The 25894-nt window shown below is 35.3% G+C and overlaps 1 protein-coding gene across 1 annotated transcript; it reads right to left on the reverse strand.

Annotated features, from left to right (window-relative positions):
- Window positions 1-392: 392 nt before the first annotated feature.
- Window positions 393-12837, reverse strand: LOC132565691 (uncharacterized). Its single transcript, XM_060230387.1, has 7 exons — window positions 12609-12837; window positions 9972-10064; window positions 8673-8851; window positions 6733-7572; window positions 4707-5180; window positions 3158-4075; window positions 393-536 (listed from the first exon to the last, which is right to left on the reverse strand). Exons 1-7 carry the CDS (start codon window positions 12835-12837, stop codon window positions 393-395), a joined length of 2877 nt encoding a protein of 958 aa, XP_060086370.1.
- Between the last annotated feature and the right edge of the window lie 13057 nt (window positions 12838-25894).

Genomic DNA, 25894 nt, shown 5'->3' on the forward strand with positions numbered 1-25894 from the left:
TATATATCAATGACAAGTGTCTGTCTGTGTAATAGATTGTTACTGTATATATCAATGACAAGTGTCTGTACTGTATGAAATATTGTTATAAGTATTATGGACACTGCCTGTTCTGTGTAATAGATTGTAATTGTATTTCTCAATGACAGTGTGTGTACCATTGACAGTGTCTGTCCAGTGTAATAGATTGTTACAATATGTATCAAAGACAGTGTTTTAACTGTGTGATATATTGTTATTATATTTATTATTCAATGTGTCTATAATGTGTGACACTTATATATCAATTATTGACAGTGTCTTAACTGTGTGATATTTTATTTGTTGTTCACGGTGTCTATAATGTGTGATAGATTACTATTATATCAATCATTGACAGTGTCTTAACTGTGCTATACGTACAGCTCGTCATCGTTTCCTTGGTAACACCTTGCGCAGTATCCGCTGGGGCTTTTACAAGTTGAATCCAAAGATTTGGTTTTATCGTCCAGCAGAGTCTGATTGAAGATTAACAAATCGTCCTGCCATTGTCCCACCTGTAAAATGACATGCTTCATGCAGTTGCTTCCACCTTCACGATATAAAGCAAATCTATCTTTATATGGTTATTCACCCTATCTATTCTTTTGATATTTATGGTATTTAAGGTAACGCGTAATGGACATTTAAGTACAGGGGTTGGATTTAGATACACACCTGTCCTCACTTTTAACTGCTATAACTTTAAACCATCTTCATCATTATCATTCAAGTAGCAATTCATAAATATCAAATCTTCATTTGGGTATATACTATAATCCAATACCAATCCTGATAATATTTCTATACACTTTCGACGGTAACTAAGAATGCCATGTCGCATATCCATTATTTGAGCAAGTATTTTGAAGAATTTTCGACCAGCTGAAAAACAGATCCATCTGCATGCGATAATTGAAAAATGTCGGAATCTGAGATTGAGCAGACATGGAGACAATGATGAAATAATGAATCCTTTAACAACATGTCTGCACTACAACATATCACAATTTATTCTGGACAGCAGAGCAATAAGGAAAACAATGTGTTGACGCCGTATAACGAAATCTGACGAAATTACACAATACATGCTCAAATCAGACATGTTTAGCGATTAGAATCTCGCGATAATGGTTTGGAACGTGGTGCATGGAATTAACATTGCTGAATTTAAGGGTATTAGTTAGGCCAGTATGTTTGAAGTAACTCGAGGTGCTGGTTTGCTGATTATTACCAGAAAATGAGTACAAAACGAAACCTGTTAGAATCAAGGACAGCCGCACATCGGCCATTTTGTTTCACTGATAAATCTCGAGAACGAGAAATTGCGACGGACAAAGGGCGATATGAACAGCCAACTATCGGGTGCTAGTGATCTAGTTTTTTTAATATTTCTTACGTGTAAAGGAATTTTTCTATATTTTCTATTGCACATTTTGGAGGCATTGCGAAAGCACGTAAGAACAATCATTTGTGCTTGTAGATTGTACAAAAGACACACAAGTGAATAGCACCTTTAAAAACAATTTAGAGAATTAAACTGAATCATGCAGTTGTTTTGTCCTTTTAGGACTTGTCACTGATAACGAGGGCCTAATTTTTGAATCCTATGAGGTACATCTCTTCTGCATATTTGTAAAACTTTCCGTAATATTACAACATGTTTTGCTTGATTGATGACAACTTATATTCTTGTAATATCAATATCACCCTTCTGCATTTTTTTTATATTTGAAGGGAGACAACTTCAACTTTGATGAAAACTTTAGATTAACTTGATTTTATAATTTACAAATTTACCTGAACAAATGATACATGTTGGTATCTTTATATTACTAAATCTGGCTACTTTTTAAAATGCTCACTAGTAATGTGGTCATATGTTTTGCGATAAAAGAAATAATAATTGTCTTCGTCAGCTTTAATTTCTTCCCTTTTTCATGGCTATAGTCCTGAACGGCATCATATCATCAACCGTAAGATCAACATTATTAATGTATGAGATAAAACGTTAGACATAGAAGGGAGGTTACTTCGGTGTCACCTAATTATAGAACCGGAAGTAGAGATTGTTTTGTAACGTAAAAAATCATGTCTTCATTTTCATGACTGTTATTATGTTTATAACTTTTGCTTGATTGATTTAAGTCTGAGGAGTGTCATTCACTTACATGCATGTATATTTATAGAACATTGCTAACGGTAGTGTGTGATTACATTGTTCATGTACTACAAGACTCGATGGTCTTTATCAAAATCTTGTACGTAAAATGTATTGTTCTGTTTATGAAATCGACACCGTAGACCTTGCCACGTCCTTTAAGTTCACTTGAGAAATGTTGGATAAACACTAATATAACAAAACAATTGACCATGTCTAGCATATACACCCGTCAAGAACCTTCGGAACACTTCGATCTTTTTCCTACAAAGGGGACAGAATTCCACCAAGCTGTATAAGTTACGTGATGAATTGAATTTTCTTATTGTGAAATGTCCATTCATTTCTGGAATAAAACCATCCCCAACCTACCGTGATTACATATCGTAGTTCATTCGACAACATCACGACTTTCGTGCAAGATGTCGGCAACCTACATACATACTGTATGATACAGTTTAATTCATTGTTCGGCAGCACTGTATCTAACTCTAAATTATTAATAGTCGCTAATCACTTGTGTGTCTTTGGTACCGTTTTCAGTTTGACCTAGATTTACATTATGCAGAGGACGCTCATGGGCTTATTTTCCATATACTTTTTTCAGAAGTCTCCAAATCAATCTTCCTTTTGTTTATAGGTTGCACTATTTTCAACAAATTTCAGTTTGAATGATTCTGTTGACGTATCGGTATTGTTGTTTTTCTTTTGTTTTGTTCGTTTGTTTGTTTGGTTTTTTGTTTTGTTTTTGTTTTTGTTTTGCCAAGGAGATGATATCTGTATTGTTTAGCCAATCATTAATTTAGGAGATGATATCTGATTGGCAAATAGATATTATTGCATATAATTTTATGGGATAACATCTTTTTGTTTAGCCAATCAATTTGTTATGAGGTGATAACCTATTCTTTTAGCCAATAGAAGATAAGCATCCGATTGCGTTTAACAAATAAAATGACAATGTAACCACGAACCTACCTTAACATACATCAGTTGACCAGATGTGGTGTTAATTTGCGCATTGTATATATGAAAGCCAACTGTTCCGTCTCCTGTTTCGTCGAACATATAGGTTCGTGAACCTACCGAATCGCCATATTTCTTTTGCACCTTTTTGATTTGATCAAGAAGGAAGGAATACTCCATGTCCTTGTCGAACATGCGACTTTCTTTGAAGGCAATGTCGGCTCCCTTCAGTAGAGCGTAGGCCGCGTTAAGGACAAATGCGTGCCAAGGATCTAAAGTTCCTTTTTTGATCATGTGATCATCAGTACATTTAGTTTTTTCAGATTTGTTAAAAGACGACTCGAAGTAACATCCTAACCTGGCTTCTGCGAATCGCTCTATAAAACTGTTCTGGTAGCGTTCCTGTGATACATTTAAGGACAGCAGATAATCTTGGTAACCGATGTCGTATCCCATTTCCTGTGAAATAGTTATCATTCCACGCAACTTCTGCCGTCCAAATATGTTGCCTTCTCTTTTACCCCAAGAGACTGAAGCCATGAAGATGAAGTCATCGTCTTTTTTCATATTTTCATGCAAGGCTTTAGCGACTACCGATGCCTTGTGTGAACGAAGAAAGAACATGACCAAGCGAGCATCTGTGTGCTTGCGTATGTGACTTAGTACCTCATACTCATTTGAATTTTCATTAACAGACAGAGTGTTGTTCACAACACAAATACCGTATTCCTGTGCCAATTGGAAAACAGCGTCTCGTCCGGATTCTCCAAATTCACCCTCACTGTGTACAATTTGGATGTAGTTTACGCCCATCTTTTTGGCCAGTTTCACCATTAGCTCCGCTTGTTTATAAATCGAAGTTGACACTCGCAAAAATGTCGGGTAAATATTGGTGTTACTAAGCATGCGTGCTGAAGAACAGCAGCCGACCTGTTAAATAATATATCATCAGTCTTAATGAAAAGCTACAAAGTTCTATCTTAAACTAATTGCGCACTTGTCTTTCTACTTTAGAGAAGTAAAATCGAACAAAGGTCATACAGAATAAACCGCCACATTAATCTCCAAATCCTTCTACAATTAATGTTTCTCTATAGTAACGTGACAACCTTTGGTATCGTTCTTAAATTGATACTCATTTATACACATGGTATTTCCGAAAAGCAAAAGGAAAGAAAAGAAGACTTTGGTCATGATATTTGTTAACCTACTTTTCGTTGTAAGATCCATATAGCCGGCTATTTCCACGGGACAATATTTTCGCTATATTCAGTTATGTTAGCTTGATCGTAATAATTGATTAGGTGGAACAACGAGACACATGTGTATCAGATATCATTTTAAATTTTAAGATTTAAAACATTAAATTAATGTTTTTATTTAAAATAATAAACTAAATTATAACTACGTCATTTTAAAGTTTTGACTAGTTATTTCTAGCTATACGGTATTTTACTATTGTAGTAACATGTTAATAGTTGTCATTGTTCAAATGTTCAAATAACTTCATTATTTCATATTTTAAGATAGCAGTTTACAAACATTACCATTATATACATACCTGGACGATTCCGAGGCTGCTAAATATACTGGCAGCTGCCATAGTTGCCGTGCTTCCTAAAGGTCCCACAACACCAAGAATCCTGTTGCTAAATTCTCTCTCTTTAGACAGCATGTCCAGAATTCTTTTCTGTGTGACTAGTGGGTCGTTACAAGTGTCCATGATCCTGTAACCGATAGTCTTACCCGGAAACATATCACTAGCATTGTTCACCTCTTCTACAACATATCCGATTGCCATGGCAATATCGAGTCCAATACTGGGACGGATATTTCCACACGCTAAGGGAGACACTGATCCTTGGTCATGAAGAGGCATTAACCCCACCACTATCAAGTCGCCCGGTTTGTCAATGACCTTTGACGAAAGATTTGACGTCATACATTCTGGACATGAGCCATTGCATTGCGCAAAACCAGTAAAACCTTGAAAACTATCGGTACACGTGAGGATGTCGTTTCTGTAGTGTGCTACCTTAAAAATATACGAAATATACAATATACAACGTAAGTGAAATAGTGAATATTCAAGAAAATGAAATGATTCTGAATAAAGAAGAAATATGAAACTATGCAATATCTTGATTCAGATACTGAACATAAAAAATTGCTAAAGCAGAAACACTAAAATAAAAGGAATTGAAATGCAGAATTGTAGAACTATAGCTAAGAATGCTGAAGATCTTATTATTTCCTTGCGGTTAAAATGATATTCAGTACGAGTTGGGATTTTATATCAAATTTTTTAAATAAAAAAAATTCACAAAAAGAATTTTATTTAAATTGTGTGCCTCAATTCACCATATAGGATTTAGGATATTGATTTATGGATATCCCATAAAGATTTAGCTAGATTTATTTGCAAGCAATATCTTGAACAAGACACAGCCACAACATGCTTGCTTTTTATTAGGCGAACAGTGTGAAACATTCATTTATATTCAAATATCAATAAGAATTAAGAGAAAGAAAGTCATAAATCTCCGATACCTTTAAATTATGAGTGAAAATTACGTCCAAATGAAATTAGAAATAAACAGAAGACGAAATGGAAAAGAGGAACGACTTTTGAGAAGACAACGTCTTAGCTGAGTTTGGAGGCAAGATCTCCATCAAACTAATTGCATACTAACTGTGTCCCTCTGTTGACTGACTTATTTTTGTTCCCATACGAGGTTGAATTTATAAAAACAAGTCACAGAGACTCTTATCGCGATCTCTTCCTACAATGAAACCAACATGGACAGCATTCAAGCAAGTTGATAAACTTGATGATTTCCATTTCCCCATTGTTAATTTTCCATTTCAGGATAGTAACATTCCTGCGCCTCCAACCTATGGAGTTTACCTGTCGCAGTTGTTCCGATATTCAAGGGCTTGCTCACATTATCACTTACCGTGCAAAAAGTCGTCAAATTAGGGGCAAACTCGTAACACAGGGTTTCAAAAGATGCAGATTGATGAAAATTATTAGGAGGTTTTACGAGCGTCGTAGTGATCTCTTTGTGAAATGTTTTATTTCTTTGTGCGATATGAAGCTGTAAGTGTTTCATGCTAGTTAGTTTGTCTGTTGGTTCCGTTGTTAATTACCTTATTCTCATTTGAGATCATGACATCACTTTGACGGATTGATCAAAACTTACAAAAAGCAAAGACGCTTACTCTTCCGGAACATACGGTGCTTTATACTTCTTCAGGATTTGCTTTTCTTTCTTCTTTTCAGACAGTCTAAGTTGTATTGGCTGTGGTATTTCTACCAATTCAAAATGACCTTAAGAAAGAAATTTTGATGCTAACAATAGTTTAAAAAAACATCAAAAGTTCCAAAACGGTACGCTAAAGATATGTAAATTAACAGGCAAAGTAATGAAAATCAAGCATGTCGAACTTGGTCTCACACAAAGAAACACAAACACAACGGGGTCATAACGGAAGCACTAAGCTTGCCCAATATCTTGGTATATCTGATTATTTTGTCGGATTGTAAATGCCGTCGGTTCATGTAACAGAATGAACTAATTACCAACCTTGACCTTGCAGAGCGCTTTCCCTGGCGATCCAGTGCAGTCTTTATATCGATACACTTCATACATCGGGACATGTGGAGAAACAAGTTGAATTTCCCCATACCTGTCAAACCTAATCTTCAAATCGTCCTGATCAAATGATGAAATTCTAAAAGGGAAATCGGTAAAATTAATTGACAAGTTTGATATTATATTGATTAAAGAATTCCGATCAGCTTTGATGAATTCTGGGCATGCTCCATTGAATGCTTCTCCGCATCGCTGGATGTGAAGTGACCGCAGTGCCATAGCCATCACAAAAGCAGCCTTAATGGAATATTGTACGTATAGAGACTGATTCGTTCCCAAAACAGTTTCATTCAACCAAGGATTCTTTATCGCACGCTCCATCAAGAACGTTTTGTTGGAGGCAATTTTCTCCCAATGAGCTACAAATTCAGTTATCACCCTTGTTGGTGGAGAGAGAAAGAATGTTTTTGGTAACACATTACTTCCGGTATGGAGAACGGTCGTGCTTGATGCTGAATCCGAAAATATCACAGAGGGTATGTTCCTGTCTGAAACCTCATTACATAAGTTGATAAAACTTTTAGCATGATCGTAACTCCCAAAAAACACGATTCCATTGATTTTTTTCGCTGATAGTTTTATCATGATACTTTGGTAACTGTCTTGGAGTTCTGTTGATATGGGTCCTACTGTTTCCATGGAAGAAATGCATATGTTTTCCGTGTTGGCTAGTGTTTGCAAGTAATCTGTAGCATTGATAGCGTAAACGTCATCTTCCCTAATTACGGAGATGTAATTCCAATGTAATTCTTTGAGAAGAGAGATAATGGTCTGCAATAAAATAAAATTGCATTTAGTGTTTAAACTAACCAGAAATATAAAGATATTGGAGCCATATTGATTATCATATATTTGGTTTGGGTAAGATTCATTCGAGAACTTTCGATTAGTTTTTCTCGAAATGTATCAATAACAAAATAACCAAGATTGTACAAAAGACAAACAGGTAAATAGAGTCATCCTTCCAAGACATGATGCTAGGGGCCAAAATTTTAAAACCTTGGAGGTAAATGAAGAAAACTAAACTGATCGAAACAAGTTCTCAGTGGGAAGATCCATAATTAAACAAATTTATATTAGTTTATATTCAGTACCGTGGTACAATTTGAATGAATTAAAACGTGGCATGTAAAAGCGAAAACATTCCATGCGTAGTATTTTATAACGTTATCAAAGGTCCTAGCATCAATTATCATGTACATGTATGTCGATTGTTTTATATTACGACACGAAATCTAGCGTCTGTAATATACCTTAATGTTTTACTTTGTCTGATTATCGGGTAAACCCTCGAAACTATCAAATTCAGTTTATAGTTTCAGATTGAATGATCAAATCAAGGATACAATTTGAGAATGTTAAATGTGGACATTGAAAACAGCAAATTGGAACGTTAACATGTCGATGTGTCAACAGTGTCTGATTCAAAATAAAATTGTAGGAAATTTGTGGAACTATGAACAAAGGAAAGCTTTTCAAAAAACTCATATTTACAGGATAGCATAATCTTTTTGTAAAAGTTTCAAGCGTTTAATTGTGAAAGGGTCGGGCCTCCTTCAACTACTTCTGTTTCCCTATAATGAATTACCCTTTCTGAATTTTGACATGGCTGCTACTCTAACTATTGGTGTCAAGATGAAGCAGTAAATTCTTTGTAGAATTCGGGGATATCGTGAAGTCTTTGATACATTTCAGACAAGTGCTCCGATAGGTTCGTAACTGTTAAGTTAATTTCAAAGATAAGGGGTTATATCTGTGGAGCAAGCACATGGTCGATAGGAGGATATATAAAACTTTAAAGTGATGTTTATTGAGGAAGTAGTGGTTTTTCAAAATAACCATATGTCAAGAGGAGATCAGAAAGTGTTTACCTTTACTTGAGTGTTGTCGGGAGGTATGACCCTAAACAAGTTGTTGTACACATCCTTGTTCGTGAAGAGTGACGAGGTCGGCTCGTACACAACCTGAGGTAGTCTGTAACGTCCGGGCAGCGAACTCAGGATCCGGGAACTTATATTCGTCTCTGCACTTGTACCGGGGCCAATCACACCTACGTTACAGTTAAATATTAAATGTACTGTCGAATTGACAAGTTACTAATGTGATACGTCAAGTGATCAAGCATATTCTTCTTATCGTCCTAAACAGTTGAAACGAATAAAGATGTAAACAAGTAGCGATTAATTATCTCATGGAAGACAGATAATTGCAAAAAACAGATCTCAAAAGTGGGTGTCTTAACACCTGTTATAAAAATAGTCATATTTGTACTATTGATATCGTTTAACTATTTCAATTTTTCGAAAACAAAACGGACAAGACGTCATATATATATATATGACATCTACACGTAATGACGTTAGGACATCTACTCATAATGACGTCAGGACATTTACACGTATTGACGTTAGAAAAAGTTGTGACAATTAAACTGAAATCCATAAAATTATCTCGTATATAATATTTTCAATACATATGTATCTTTACATCACATATGTCACACACGTCTTGAACTCTGTGTTTAAGTTGTAGCCAGTAAATTGGTATAAAAGCGTAAAGCGGAATTTACTATATTAGGTGGGGCATATCCCTAAAGTTAACATCAGAACTGCCAAGTTTTGCTCGGTTCATCTGAAGATGGAATACTTTTCAAAATCCATACTTTTATTTGTTACAACCATAGAAAATAATAATAAACTGATTATTTTAAGTGATCTGGTCTGTTTATCTAAAAAAAAAACGAGAATTATATTGTTTTGTTCAACATTAATAGTGTTGACATATTGTAATTACAAGCGGCTCTATGTTGCCTTATTTTCGTAGATAAATAAAATGACAAATGATATATATATCTTGAAAATATAAATATTGTAAATGGAGAAAGATATAGTCCATTACACAACTTTTCAATCGCTACCTAAATTGTCGTTCCTTACAATCGCGAATACGCTATGAACTCTGGCAAAGATTATGTAAAATACTCTTTTTGATTCAAGTTTTCAATAACACCGCGAAAATTTGGAAAATCGTAAAAAATTCTGCAGCACCATACATATTATTTACGCTGTTGATGTACTGATGTTACCATTTTCACGGTAATGCAGTAATATATCACCATATGTTCTTTCCAAGTTATGAATGTATTTAAGAAGGATGCAATTAGTACCTACCCATTAGTACTTCATCATCTGCTTCACTAACGATACGTGCTGTTTGAAGGCTCGTGAGTTGTGGAGAACGGCAGGTTTTGTACGGCTTTAAAACTGAAAGAAACAGAGAAATTACATATATGCTACAGCAAATTCCATCAGGATAGATATCACGACAATAGCCGGATAAGTAAGAACATTTTCGTTTTGCAGAGCAATGCAAGTAATAGGAATTATGCAGACAAGAGCAATGAACATGTTCATAAAAGGAGTTAAATCATGATTTTACACATGAGCAGGAAGGGTAAGCTAGACACTGATGAGAGGGACACTGTGAACTAATGCCAACACAAGACCAGGAAGTGTAAGCTAGACACTGATGAGAGGGACACTGTGAACTAATGCCAACACAAGACCAGGAAGTGTAAGCTAGACACTGATGAAACGGACACTGTGAACCAATGTCAACACAGGACCAGGAAGGGTAAGCTAGACACTGATGAACGGACACTGTGAACTAATGTCAACACAGGACCAGGAAGGGTAAGCCAGACACTGATGAGATGGACACTGTGAACCAATGTCAACACAGGACCAGGAAGGGTAAGCTAGACACTGATGAGATGGATACTGTGAAATGATGTCAACACAAGACCAGGAAGGGTAAGCTAGACACTAATGAGACGGACACTGTGAACCAATGTCAACACAAGACCAGGAAGGGTAAGCTAGACACTGATGAGATGGATACTGTGAACTAATGTCAACACAAGACCAGGAAGGGTAAGCTAGACACAAATGAGACGGACACTGTGAACCAATGTCAACACAAGACCAGGAAGGGTAAGCTAGACACTGATGAGATGGACACTGTGAACTGATGTCAACAGAAGACCAGGAAGGGTAAGCTAGACACTGATGAGATAGATACTGTGAACTGATGTCAACACAAGACCAGGAAGGGTAAGCTAGACACTGATGAGATAGATACTGTGAACTAATGTCAACACAAGACCAGGAAGGGTAAGCTAGACACTGATGAGATGGACACTGTGAACTGATGTCAACAGAAGACCAGGAAGGGTAAGCTAGACACTGATGAGATAGATACTGTGAACTGATGTCAACACAAGACCAGGAAGGGTAAGCTAGACACTGATGAGATAGATACTGTGAACTAATGTCAACACAAGACCAGGAAGGGTAAGCTAGACACTGATGAGATGGATACTGTGAACTGATATGATTATCAGCAATATTAGTCTACTACAACTGGTAAATTATATAAATCTACATAAGATAACCAAAGACCAAACCGTTGTAGTCACTTGACCTTGTACACAGGTATAACAGAATAGTCTCCTCCTTGCGGAAGGGGACGTGATAGCTCAGCCGGTTCAAACATTGGCCAACGTTACCTCGGATTACCTCTTGAGGTGCATGGTCCGACGCTCAATACCCTTGGTGGTTTGCGTTTCTAGGGAACTGAGAAATGCACCAGTCTGTACTAATTTTGTTGCGTCTTTTAGAAAGGCACTTTAACCTAATTACTTTGGTTGACATGGGACAAGTCTCACGTATGTTGTGAAGTCAAAAAACGGAAGTAGATAAATGGTCTAAGATAAAAATAAAGTTTAATTGTATTGTGTTTGATATATCAAAGCTTCAATTACACCCGAAATTAACATTGAAGGATACGGCAACAAACTAACGGGAAAATATCAGAAATGTCCATTAAATACATTAAGGACTAAGGCGACTTGGAACTGTAAGGTTTCCTGCACTTATTGTTGATCTAGCCACTGTCAGACGTGGATTACATCATGCACTCTTAATCTAGGTCAACAGTGGCAGAAATATTTCAAGAAATTACTTTCAGTATTCCATCAAAGCCATTACAATTCTATTATTCTGTCGTTCACTCACATGTATAAATCAATTTATTATTCTTACATACAAAATCTTGGGCCATGCAATGGAAAGTACATTGCTTCATTTAGTTCTGCAATGGGTGGATTAAGGGTTGTCTCTGTAATGTACAGGCTTGGTAAGGAAATGTAGAACGTTTGCACATTAAGGAATAATTTATATTATCTATTTTATGTTGGAACACATAGTCTTAATCCTGTATTTTTAAATGGTCTCTGTATAATTGTTTTCATTATCTGCCCTCGTATTATCGCTTTGATTGTGAATTAACATTCTGGTGAAATGCAACTATTTTCTTGTCTTCATAGTCGCGAAAGTTGCTATAACATCTATTAATTTTGTACAATCTTAAATATTGCAAATGGCCCGTTGACGTTTAGTTCCGAGGTTTGGCGTACATACCACGTTTTTCTTCATCCGAGAAGAAATAGAATTCATTCAATATCTAAAATTATTGAATTTACCTTCCAATCTGGTTTTGAAATCTATTTCTACCAATAAGGATCTTTCTTATTCGTTACCAAGGTTTTAAGATAATATTTTATGCTCGGAGTATCACTGATGAATCCTGGAAGGACGAAACAGCGATACGATGCAGTTTATATCACCTTATACTTAATTCTTCTCTTTCTAATTCTCAACTTGCATGGTGAAAACTTTTGTGTCTTTTGTACAATTCGCATACAAAGGACAAACCTTAGGACAATTACATCGTGACGGTAGGCGTACCTATTTTGACCCCTGGTATGTACTGATGTGAGTTGAGGTGCTCGAATATCCAGAAGGCCGATTCCAGTGCTTGAACCGACGCTATGTTGATTTCACTGCACTTTTCTTCGCTGTATATGTTATATATGTTAAACAGACCAGCAACTCGCACCTCTGTCCCGTATGCAAGCGTCCGCTTAGTGTCATTGGCCAGTCCTTCCGTCAAAATGGCACCGCCCCCAATAGTCATGACAGATACCAAAAAGATGTGGAGAGAAGGAAATAATGACATCATGACCAGATCGCCTAAAAACAAAGAACAATGTTATGACGGGGATTATTCATACGTACAATACCAAAGTGAAATCATATCGGAACCTGGTACAACAGGAGAGTTAGGTTGTGGTATGTAATTGTCTATAATATTTAAAAACCCTGAAAAGTAATAAGAACTATTTATCGTAACCGCAGATATCTATAGAAAACGGAAACATTATGTACTGTAGTCACCTGAAATTGAAGCATAGCCCTGCTGTCTCTGTAGACGTTATAAATACAACGGTACATTGTCGACTTCTTCCCAAAGTTTGAGATACGATAAACATTAGACTAAATATAAAAGAATCATACTGTCAATATTTTATCCATTGAGTAACAATGATTATGCTTTGTATTTTTATTGTCTCACAGAATAACAATAGTTTTAATCAGTCTGCTACGGAAGCGTATTCCGGCCACGTTTTGTTTTATTTTAACTCGAAAATTCGAGATAGTAACTCGAAATTTCGGGTTAGTGATCCGAAATTTTGAGTTATTAAGTCGAAATTTCGAGTTGCTATCTCAAAATTTTGCATTGCTATCTTGAAATTTCGGGTTAATATCTCAAAATTTCGGATTACTAACTCAAAATTTCGAGTTGCTATCTCGAAATTTCGAGATAAAATAAAACACAACTTGGCCGGAATACGCTGCCGTAGTCGTGTGAGATTATTTAATGTTTTCCACGCAAAACTATGACGTTTTCTCTTTGTAAAATGTGGAATAAAAAAACGATCTTTACACATCATTTCAGCACTATAAATATTCATTTTGACAGGTATCATAACCCGATTTTCTTCCTCACGTAATTACGGAAGACATGACATACACATGGATATGTCGCCTATTCTAAAATAATTGATTATTCCTTTTTAGTATTAATCAATGTTTGTTCATCTCTTGGCTAACCAATTAACTTTACTAACAATCAATACCTTTGCAATGTTAATACAAACCTTTTATGTGTATCCGGAAAAAAAACTGTTTTGCTAGGAAGTTTACAGAACCTATTTATAATGTTCCATCTTCCGGGTCAGCAACAGTACAGCCAATGATATTCTTGATAAACCGTCCACAGACAGTAAACGCACTGGAGTGTCCTCTTTTATAACATCCATAAACTTGTCGTCAGGGTCACACTTGACTCTCAATAATTGAAATGATATTAATCTTCAACATTTTAAGTGTGAATAAACTTAACAAAAATAACTGTTTTAAATAAATAATAAAAAGTAGACCAGGAAGTATTTTCTACAGAAAGTGGAATTTGGACATGTTTTGGGACTTAAATTATTTCTTGTTCAAGGTTTTGCTTCAAGTAAGAAAAGATTCTAGAATATTATTCAATGTTTGTATTAGGATGATGGCATTTGATCTGAAAGTGATTTTGGGTTGTGTGAGTCATTTAATAGTAAATGTAGAATTATTTTCTTAAATTAGAAAAAAAGGTGAAATTGTGAAATTTTGCCAAGAACGTGAGTTTTATTGTAATAAACTTATGCTCTGGCAATACAGTGTATACTGCCAACTGTTCAATTTCATGGAGCTAATATTTCGCGGGGCTGATATTTCGCGGGACTGATATTTCGCGACTGTACCGATTAATATTGATATCATTCAATATATTCAAGTATCTCAAGGACAATGTAGTAGATCGTGCTTTGTTACTAGAAAAGGAAGTTAAGGGAAAATCGTCCCTCATTGTGGAACAGCCAGTTTACCTGATATACACAACATAATGGTGTAGTGTTGAATTTCGGCGTAAATTTGTTTTATATTGCATTTTTTCCCTCTCTTTGAAATCAAGATTCCTTCTCGAATGGTAGGTAATCGGACGATGCTAAAGTTATTGAATACAGTCAAGTTCATTGTCAGATTCTTGTCACGATTTCTCGTACACAAGTTATAGAACTACACAAACCGAAAACATTTTGAAAGCCAATAGACTGTATTCCCATCCATTTTAGCAGCATTTTGACAAGGAAATCTGCTGTGCGAGTTGCAACCAGTTTCCATGCCGTTATCTATTTACGATATTTGTTATGAAGGCAGTTCTAATGGAATTTAGTTTAAGCGTAGTTTTAGGTCGTGAGCTTTATTTAATAGTAAAATTAGAAGAATAATTCTCCAAAAAGTGAAATTTGTACATGTTTTGGGACTTTAACTTCTTCGTAGTTAAGGTTTTGTTGTAAGTAAAACAAGATTTTAGTATATCAATCAATATTTATACTAGGATGATGGGATTTTATCTTTGATGTAATTCTGGGTTGTGTGAGTCATCTAATGATGAGGTGTAAAATCATGTTCTTAACCTGAGTGAAATATTAGGTGTAAATATTTTAAGAAACTTATATGTTTGACAAAATATAGAGTATATTGTAAACTGTTCAATTTTTCACCAGTTTCACACGGAAGCTTCACAGTCTGCCTAGAGGCAGTCTTGTACCTGGAACAACGCAACATCAAGAGTGAAATTGCCTATTCAAGCAGAAGATAATCCAGATCAGAGGCAAAGTATCCTGCCCATCGAACGGAGATCCTGGTAGAAAATTGTCAATGACTATATTGCGCTGTTCTGGCCGACAAGAAATAACATCAAGGAGAAGTTTGACGCGATATCACAAAGATGGGAAGTCACCACCACGCTACCAGTTGCCATATACGATGGCGAGATCATCGTCATCACCAGTTTTAACAACGGCATTTGGAACTCTCCGTTAATCCACAACATTTCCGTATCGACAATCACACAAGGTACCATCAGTGACCCGGTGAAACAGTGGTCATGATCTAAATCAAGGAAATAGGCCTTTTGGCCTCCTTTATAGAGACATGAGTACAGTTGAAGGTAGATTTCTATGACGAAGGACAATATAGAAAGGGAGATAAACATGTAGAGTTTCCCATGTTGTGATCGCATGTTTCAAGGTGTAAAACGTTTGTTGCTCGTTAGGTATATTGTGACGTTGGTATTCCATGGTGTGAATTTCTATTGATCACTCAAGTACCATTTTATTTGATGTTTTCATTGGTTCGTTCCGAGTGATCACGATCACGTTCTTTATCTTTGTTTGGTTTCGGCAGTACCTCCTGAAGTCGCATAGTTGACGAACTTGGTTGAGATTTGCAGGGTTAAAGCAGCAGAGTATTCGGTTCACTGAAATTAAAGTTTGTAACGTCCTCGTACGAAACACTAAAACACCTAATATTGCTTAGAGAGTTTTTTTCTTAAATCGAAACACTGGTACAAGTATTGGCGGGTCTATATGGTCTAGAGCCGTGGATTTTTTCGCCACGGAAAACCGGGTTCCGTGTTGGTGATCTCGACTGGGATTTTTCTTGCTTTTTTTATTCTGTGATAAGACGAAATATTGAAGAATAGCTTGTCCACGCTAATGGCTAGAATTAATTTTACGACGCCAGTCACACACTGACAAGACGACTTGTACTCTGTGGGGTTCTAACCTAAAGAGTAATTAAGCCAGAACGCACGGGGTAATATTGATAAAGATTAGAAAAGTAATCTTGTGTATTTGTACTATATAATTTACTATAATTAAGACAAGTGATCGTACATTTGTGAAGTTAACTACGTCGTATATATGAGAACGTCTTCGCTACAATGAAATTGTTAGGGTGTAAAATGAAACCGTCATATCATTTGTATTATATAATTACGCAGCCAAATTGAGTGTGTTTAACATGGTTGATACACAGAGAGAAATACATCACACCACGAGATGAAAATAAAAGATGCATTTTTATAAAAAGAAATTGTTGTAAAAATATTGTTATTGTCTGAAACTCACTTATACAGGGTACCTGGCAAAAAGCACATCTTCCGTTGTTTGTGAGCCATCACAGTGAGAGACATATAGAGTGCAACAGGTGAAAATAGATAACATCTGCCATTCTTGCCGAAGGACAAAATTGATTTCAAACAAAACAACTTTTTTATTCGTGTACACTGTATGAATGTTATTCTCAAGTGTGCCAGATACTGCATATTGAGGATAGACACCGCCAATGCCTAAATTGATTTATTTAACAGCGCGTCAACAAATGTCAGTCGTGCAGCGCGCAGGAAATGATTCTAAATCAAAGAACGTTAAAAAAGGAATAACAACAGTAAAGGGGAACCAAGTACAGAAACAGCAAAATCAACACACAAGGCAAGAATAACAGAAATGTACACGTGTAGCTAATACGAAGCGTAAGTGAGATTACGCTATTGTGAAAAAGGCATCGTCCTTCGTTCCTCTAAACTAAATAAGACTTGGTTGTGATATTTTGCCCATAGCGCTTGGGATAAATTACTATTAATCGTCCTCGTGTGAATTAATTTTACTTCTTTTTTTCAGGGTCACAAGTGATGATAAATATGTTAAACTTTTAAGAATCGCCTAAGCTTCGACACAAGGTAGGTGTATTTGGGTATCATGGATGGTTGCTGTAAAGCTTCCTCGTATGTTGACCAAGGTCAATGTCGTGGAGATCATATGTGTTAGAACTCTCTACTGATTTCCTTCTCAAGTTCCAGAATACCTAGAGTCCTGATGTTTTGTTAGCAGTTACACGAATTAAGATTGGATGTTTAAGAGTTTCCACAATGACACCTGACCTTTTTTCATGGTCAATGGGGTCACCTTCTGAAATTTTTTTTCTGGAAGCCGCGATTATCACAAACTATATATCTATTATTTTGTTTGTTCCTTTCTTTACATAAATAATGCTCGTCGTAGTCATCAAAGTTATATCTATCCCTCCAGACCAAGGAATACAGAACTTATCTATGCTGTTTATATTCTTTGTAAATATTTATGAAAAAAATTGTCCGTTTATGCAATAGGAACGAACTTCATATTCTCGTACATTAGACAAGAAATTAACACATAATTCACAAGGGTGTTCCCGTTGTTGTTAGGAATTGGATATCTATTTCACAGGTGGTAGGGTAGCATATATTTTTATGAAGTGTAACCATGTCGCAGATTGCTAACGTCATCGATTTCACCGCACATGGGATATTGACGGTGTTTATTAACAACATACATGTTGTCACTGCTTTTCAAAGTACGTGAGAAAAATAATCAAATATGTGTCTGTTATGTGGGCAGGGATAGATCAACCCTCGTGCTGACCAGCCATACTCTAACACGAGGGTTGAGTACTCCTGTCCACTGAACAGACGCATGTAATATTTAATTAATCTCACGCGCAACCAAATGCTAGATTCTTCTTTCTCGTCTGACCTATGTGGTAGTTTTACGTGATATTTAGTGTCAAGTGACGCCATGATAAAAATAACGTCACATTCTATTGTCTTCCTTACGCATAAATGCAAAAGGAGGTAATTTAATCTAATCGAAGAATTATGAGCTGAAAGTAGTTGAGAAGAATTTGTTCAAATTTTGACAAAATTATGTACGAGAAATAAAACCTATTACACGTATATCTTTGGATATAGATTCATCTCTTCTTTCGAAAAATAATGTGATAGAATTCCAACCCTCTACTGAGATAAAGCGACCTCTTACACGTACAGGTATCAAATTCTATTTATCCTGCTAATGAGCCATCTGAACTAAGAATTAAAATCCGCAGATCTTTCGGGATAATGACTTACTATTTCATATTGATGACATTTCCCCATGCATTACAACCAACCATTAAGTAACAAGCATATACAGTAAGTAACAAGCATATGCAGTAAGTAACAGATATAGACAGTAAGTAACAAACATAAACAGTAAGAAACACGCGTTAACAGTAAGTAACAAACATTAACAGTAAGTAACAAACAATAGCAATAAGTAACAGTTATAGACAGTAAGTAACACGCATTAACAGTAAGTTACAAACATAAACAGTAAGTAACAAACATTAACAGTAATTAACAAACAATAGCAGTAAGTAACAAACATTAACAGTACGCAACAAACATAGACATTAAGTAACAAACATAGAAAGTAAGTAACACGCATTAACAGTAAGTTACAAAAATAGACAGTAAGTAACAAACAATAGCAGTAAGTAACAAACATAGACGGTAAGTAACAAACATTAACAGTAATTAACAAACAATAGCAGTAAGTAACAAACATTAACAGTACGCAACAAACATAGACATTAAGTAACAAACATAGAAAGTAAGTAACACGCATTAACAGTAAGTTACAAAATAGACAGTAAGTAACAAACAATAGCAGTAAGTAACAAACATAGACAGAAAGGAACAAACATAGACAGTAAGTAACAAACATAGACAGAAAGTAACAAGCAAAGACAGTATGTAAGAAACATAGGCAGTAAGTTACAAACATAGACAGTAAGGAACAAACATAGACAGTAAGTAACAAATATAGACAGTAAGTGAGAAACATTGTCAATAAGTAACAAGCATTGTCAGTAATTAACAAACATTAACAGTAAGTAACAAACATTAACAGTAAGTAACAAATATAGACAGTAAGTAACAAATATAGACAGTAAGTAACAAACCTAGACAGTAAGGAACAAACATAGACAGTAAGTAACAAACATAGACAGAAAGTAACAAGCAAAGACAGTATGTAAGAAACATAGGCAGTAAGTTACAACCATAGACAGTAAGGAACAAACATAGACAGTAAGTAACAAACATAGTACGTAACAACCATAGACAGTAAGTAACAAGCATAGGCAGTAAGTAACAAACATAGACAGTTAGTAACAAACATAGACAGTAAGTAACAAACATAAACAGTAAGTTACAAACATAAACAATAAGTTACAGACATAGACAATAAGTAACAAACATAGACAGTAAGTAACAAACATAGACAGTTAGTAACAAACATAGACAGTAAGTTACAGACATAGACAATAAGTAACAAACATAGACAGTAAGTAACAAACATAGGCAGTAAGTAACAAACATAGGCAGTAAGTAACAAACATAGACATTTAGTAACAAACATAGACAGTAAGTAACAAACATAGACATTTAGTAACAAACATAGACAGTAAGTTACAAACATAGACAGTAAGTTACAAACATGGACATTTAGTAACAAACATAGACAGTAAGTTACAAACATAGACAGTAAGTTACAAACATAGACAGTAAGTTACAAACATAGGCAGTAAGTAACAAACATAGACAGTATGTAACAAACATAGACAGTAAGTAACAAACATAGACAGTAAGTAACAAACATAGGCAGTAAGTAACAAACATAGACATTTAGTAACAAACATAGACAGTAAGTAACAAACATAGACATTTAGTAACAAACATAGACAGTAAGTAACAAACATACGCAGTAAGTAACAAACATAGACAGTATGTAACAAACATAGACAGTAAGTAACAAACATAGACAGTAAGTAACAAACATAAACAGTAAGTAACAAACATAGACAGTAAGTAACAAACATAGACAGTAAGTAACAAACATAGACAGTAAGTAACAAACATAGTAAATAATAAGCAGAAAGAAGGAAACGGTCTTCATATAAATATCAAACATAAGACGGAAAACATTTGTAGGCAGTAGGCAATGAGTTAGAAAAAATTATTATAATGTAGGCAGTGAACAGCACGCTGTCTTATGGCCGGTTTATTACACAGGTTTTTCAATATAGCTTAACTACATCACAAAAAGCAGCGTAGATGGAATGAACAGTAAGGCCGTAAAAGTTCGATAATAGACAATAAATGCGGTGCAAATAACAGAGAGTGACAGCGAAAATATAGCAATGTATAAGAAACAGAAGACAGGATGCTGTCGTGTAGGAAATTTACGAGATAGATGTCTGAAAGTCTGGTTTTAACAAGTAGTGTAATAAAACAAGCTCAACCCAGGGTAATTTTCCGTCATCATTACTTCCTCTTCTGACAATAAAGTAAAACGTATGATCACAACTTATAACATATATTGTTGTTTTCCCAAGTAACGTATTCAAAATGTTTTCGACATGTCTTTAAATGTATTCGAGATGTATTTGAATGTATTCGAAATGTATTCGAGATATCTATAAATATATCCAAGTTATCTTTAAAAGTTTTAAAGGTAGAAGATGTCAATTCGATAGAAATTACTATTTCAATATTTGTCTAAGGTTCAAAGTTCAAATGTTAAAAGACGAATTCAATGGAATTATACAATGACATGTTTCTTTTACTTTGGCAATGTAAATGACAAGTCAATTTATAACTTATACGTACATTTACCTTTAAATTTGTCTACATATCATACTTTTTTTTATTATAGGGAAATTTTACAAGTTGTACAACTTAAACCCAATCAATTCCGTTGCTATCGAAGGCAATAGATATGTTTAAATCAATGTATGTTTCCTTCAGTTTACTGCTTCACTGCTTACTGGTCCTCTATAATTAGTAGATGGAACAACCCTCATCTAACTTCTACATATAGGATCTCTTGATGCCTGCCTGATGGGTGTTAACTTGATTCTTCTGAAATGCACCTCCTTGTAGTTAGATTTTAGCTCACCTGGCCGGAAGTGTCATGTGATCTTTTGTTCGTGCGGCGTCCAGAGTCCGTCCGTCGATCGTCGTCCGTCTGTCCAACATCATTATTCCCAGTTAACAAAATTCCAAGCGGCAGCATATTGGACCGATTAAGAAATTGCTTTGACCTCTATTCAAGGTCACATGAGACAAAGTTGTCACTTCCTGGTAAACGAAAGGCATTTATCGTGATTTTTGACTGGTAATTTCCTAGCATATGCAGCTATTGAGGACACTCGCTCCAGGTGCACGATATTTTTACTATGAATTATATAGCGGCATTTCAGATAAATATTAATATATCGTTTTGTAGATCAAAAATGCCAAAATGTATGCCTCTGATCGGCAAATTTTAACATTTCTTCATTACAACTATATCATTTTTAAATGTTTAGATGAAAATTAGTTGTGTCATTTTTAAGTTGAAACTCACATATGAATCTCCTTTGTAGTCTTACCAAATTGTTAACAAAACGATTATTTTGACAACTTCAATGTGAAATAAAAGCAATATTGTGTATAAATCTCCAAACGTATGCCTCTGATTATCAAGTATAGTAACTTCCCAACACATTGGTATAAGTTTGACAAACCTGAATTAAAAAGTAGTTGTGTCATTCTTTAGGTGAAAATTTCAGTTCACAGTCCCAACGCTGTACAGTTAAACACGGCATCAATGTACGTGTATCGATGAGTCATTAAGACGGACTGCTGTCTATATATAGTAAATAATCATATTGTTTTCTGATCAAGTACATTTGATATCTTCGAAATAAAGGATTTCACTTGTAATTAACGAAATGAAGAATGAAATATAAACGACATTTCCACATAGCCGCCAAGCTGTAACCACAATGATAACAGTGGCTTTCATTCTTGATTTTGTTTTGTCTGGGTTCAGAATGCTTTAAGATACTTTCGGGAATTGAAAAGAGGTAGGACGAGACAATAATAGATACAGGGCTATTCCATTAAGATTTTCAGAAAAAAACTTATACGGAAGTGATTACGTACCAGTCACGACTAATTGCCTTGTTGTCTGTTTGCTTTGTTTTTTCAATTGTTTCTGAATCAAAATACATATTTCTATAACTAATCTTTATAATCAGTTCCGTGTCAATAACTATCGGACGAAGTGATCCTTAGGTAATGGCCGTAATGATAATTGTACTGTGCAAGTTCAACGGTTTATTTTATTTCCACGGACCTTTAGGTTCATAGGTAACAACATAAACATACACAGATATACAAATACAGGGAGATGAGTATGCAATTAATACATAAACATACAATATCAAGGAATTATCCCTGACTTCATTTCTATGTCCTTTTTTTAATGTTAAATATATACATTTACCCGTCTTATTCAATTCTTCCACATTGTTAACACTTAATAGTTGTACTAATTAATAGACACTTAGCGTCCTATAATAAGCCTTGTCAAAAAAACATTGCTAAAGTAATGAAAAAATGTCTTTTTTAAAATACTGTGGTTAATCGATTTCTAATAATTGTCCTTCTTTCCTTAGTGTAATGGGTTATATTAAGATATAGTTGACGACAGATGTTGTTGATCCCGTCCAATCCGAATCATGGATCAAGAGTTTTCAGTTGTCAATCTTCAAATTTTAATTGCTATAGTAATAATCAATTGTTCTGTTCTATTGTATTTTCAAATTCTAGATCTTCTCGCAGTTTTATTTGTTTTAAACCAAATCCGGGAGTGTCTTTATCATACGCCCCTGACCAAATCAGATGATTTTTTCGTATATTGACTGTAATAATGTGTGAAATCATTTAGGACATAGAGTCCGACGATTAGAAATTACCCATGAAAGAGATGACTATAGTTCACACATGTCCAGGTAAATCACAGGGGTTCTCAGTTAGGGTTTTACTTGCGCAAATTCGATATGAATCCGACATGTTACGTACCGTATTATTACGTACCTACGACTCGGTAAGGGCTAAGGGGACGTAACCCATGGCATAGAAATAAATACAGTTGCAAATGAACCAAATAGCTTCAAATCTCATCATATTTTAGCTTTTTCGTGAAAATATTATTACGTTATTTGTTATTTTAAACATAAATACCTATCGACAGGTTGGTTTTATAAGTTGCATTTGATTTGAAGTGAAACTGTGTACCATGTATGCAAATGAGTAGTCACCCACACAGACGACATTATGCAACCATATAAAAAAATATACAAAAGGGTGGATGGTGGGAGTGTCCCAGGCTTCGTTATAACCGCACCAAGACCGTTCAGCTCAAAAGATGAAAGTGGATGTTGGGAATATCTACTCCTAAAGGAAGGTGTCAGTATGTCCTTCAATGAAAAGTTGGATACGGTAGTCCCAAAGTCATTGGACGATTGTCTCTTGTATTTCAGTTTAAGAGTCAAACGGGGTTCAATTTTCTATTTTTGAAAGAAACGTTGACATTTCAAACTCTACAGTTATGTTTAATCAATAAAGTATCGGTAGCACGGCGGTAAGACCCTTGCTCTCAGCTGCAAAGTTCTTGGATCGAATGCTCTTGCCGCTTTTTTTTTCTTTTACTGAAGGGATGTCACAGGTATTTTTCAAACATGTACAAAACACTGGTAGACCATTGTCTACCACTTTTGTCTACTTATTCCATATCATATAACATTTACAGGGATACTGATCTAGCTCCATTGTCTTACATATAACTGATGTAAGGCTAACAGGCCTATAGTATCCTGCCTCATATTTGTCTCCCTTCTTATATAAGAAATACACAATAAGTGTGGATGGTGGGAGTGTCCTAGGCTCGGTTATCACTGGAACACGGACGTTAAGCTCCAAAAACGAAAGAAAGAAGATATGGATGGTTGGACGCGGGGTACCGCAACAAGGACGTAAAGCATCTAAAAAGACAGACAAAAAAGAAAGATTGATGGTGGGGGTGTGTAAGTTCAAAAATAAGGCCTTCAAACCTCACTTTGTCCTCATATAAAAAGTTAAATACAGAAGACCAAACAGTTTCTCCCTTATTCCTCTCATCAGTGATGTTAAGAGGATACAACTTTAAAGACCACGGGCGACTATGGCAAAACCAAAGTGATTGAAAGACAATGGACGATTGTCACTTGTGCTAAACTTCCAATAGCATAACTTATAAGCTGTAGGATACATTGAGTTTCTTACAAGGAGTGTTCCTGACGAGGAGAAAAAGTTGTAGAATACATTGAGTGATGCTGTAACACTATGTGTATACGTACAGACCATTTCTTACCAGGCGTGTTCCTGACGAGGAGACAAAGCTGTAGGATACATTGAGTGCTACTGTAACTTTATGTGTATACGTACAGCTCGTTACTAACAAGGAGTGTTCCTGACGAGGAGACAAATTTGTAGGATACATTGAGTGCTACTGTAACTTTATGTGTACACGTACAGCTCGTTACTTACAAGGAGTGTTCCTGACGAGGAGACAAAGTTGTAGGATACATTGAGTGCTACTGTAACTTTATGTGTACACGTACAGCTCGTTATAACAAGGAGTGTTCCTGACGAGGAGACAAAGCTGTAGGATACATTGAGTGCTACTGTAACTTTATGTGTACACGTACAGCTCGTTACTTACAAGGAGTGTTCCTGACGAGGAGACAAAGTTGTAGGATACATTGAGTGCTGCTGTAACTTTATGTGTACACGTACAGCTCGTTACTTACACGGCTGAAGAATACATTGATGTGTTGTTGTTACCAGGTACATATCGGTATTTTTCATAAGAACTCCGGCTATTTTCCACCACCACTAGCACGTCATTAAATGATACTGGCTGTTCATAACACGTAAACAAAAATGGACAAATGGATTGTAAAACACTTTGTTTTCCAAATCTTGTGTATCATATGATAAATCTTGTTATGTTTGTTCAAAACATTAAGTTTTATGTTGTAAAATTTGTGATGCATATTGGAAAAATAATGTGATTTACAATGTAAAGCTTTCGTTTTCTTTGCATAATCTTCTGATTTCATTGTAAACCTTGTGTGATTAAAATTGTACAATATTGTGATGTATACTCGATACAGCTTGAATCATAGGTTATTTGATTTTATCGAACATAAAACAACGGATTTGGAAAATAAAGAAGTTTTTCGAATTAACATCACAATATTTAGACAATAGAGAACAGCTTCTCAAATATAAAGCACCAGATATTGTATATAAATGACAGGATTAGGAACACAAATCAAAAAGATGTTAGAATATCGCAACGTTTTACGCGCCATATTGCATAATAGCATTTGTCGATATTTAGAATGCTTAATATTTCTACGAAAAATGTAACGATGTGATTGTAAATAAAGTCAGGTAAGCGACCTGTTTACTTTTCTCTGTTGTATCGACGGAGGTAGCCAACAAATGTAAATACTGTACAGGTAGCCGATAACACTGTCGGTCATCGCGTCCTGTGACCATGTATATACTGTCA

This window comes from Ylistrum balloti, unplaced genomic scaffold (assembly GCF_031769215.1).
Source record: "Ylistrum balloti isolate Yb309-2 unplaced genomic scaffold, AGI_CSIRO_Ybal_v1 Utg369730, whole genome shotgun sequence".
In the NCBI taxonomy this organism is placed as follows: Eukaryota; Metazoa; Mollusca; class Bivalvia; order Pectinida; family Pectinidae; genus Ylistrum; species Ylistrum balloti.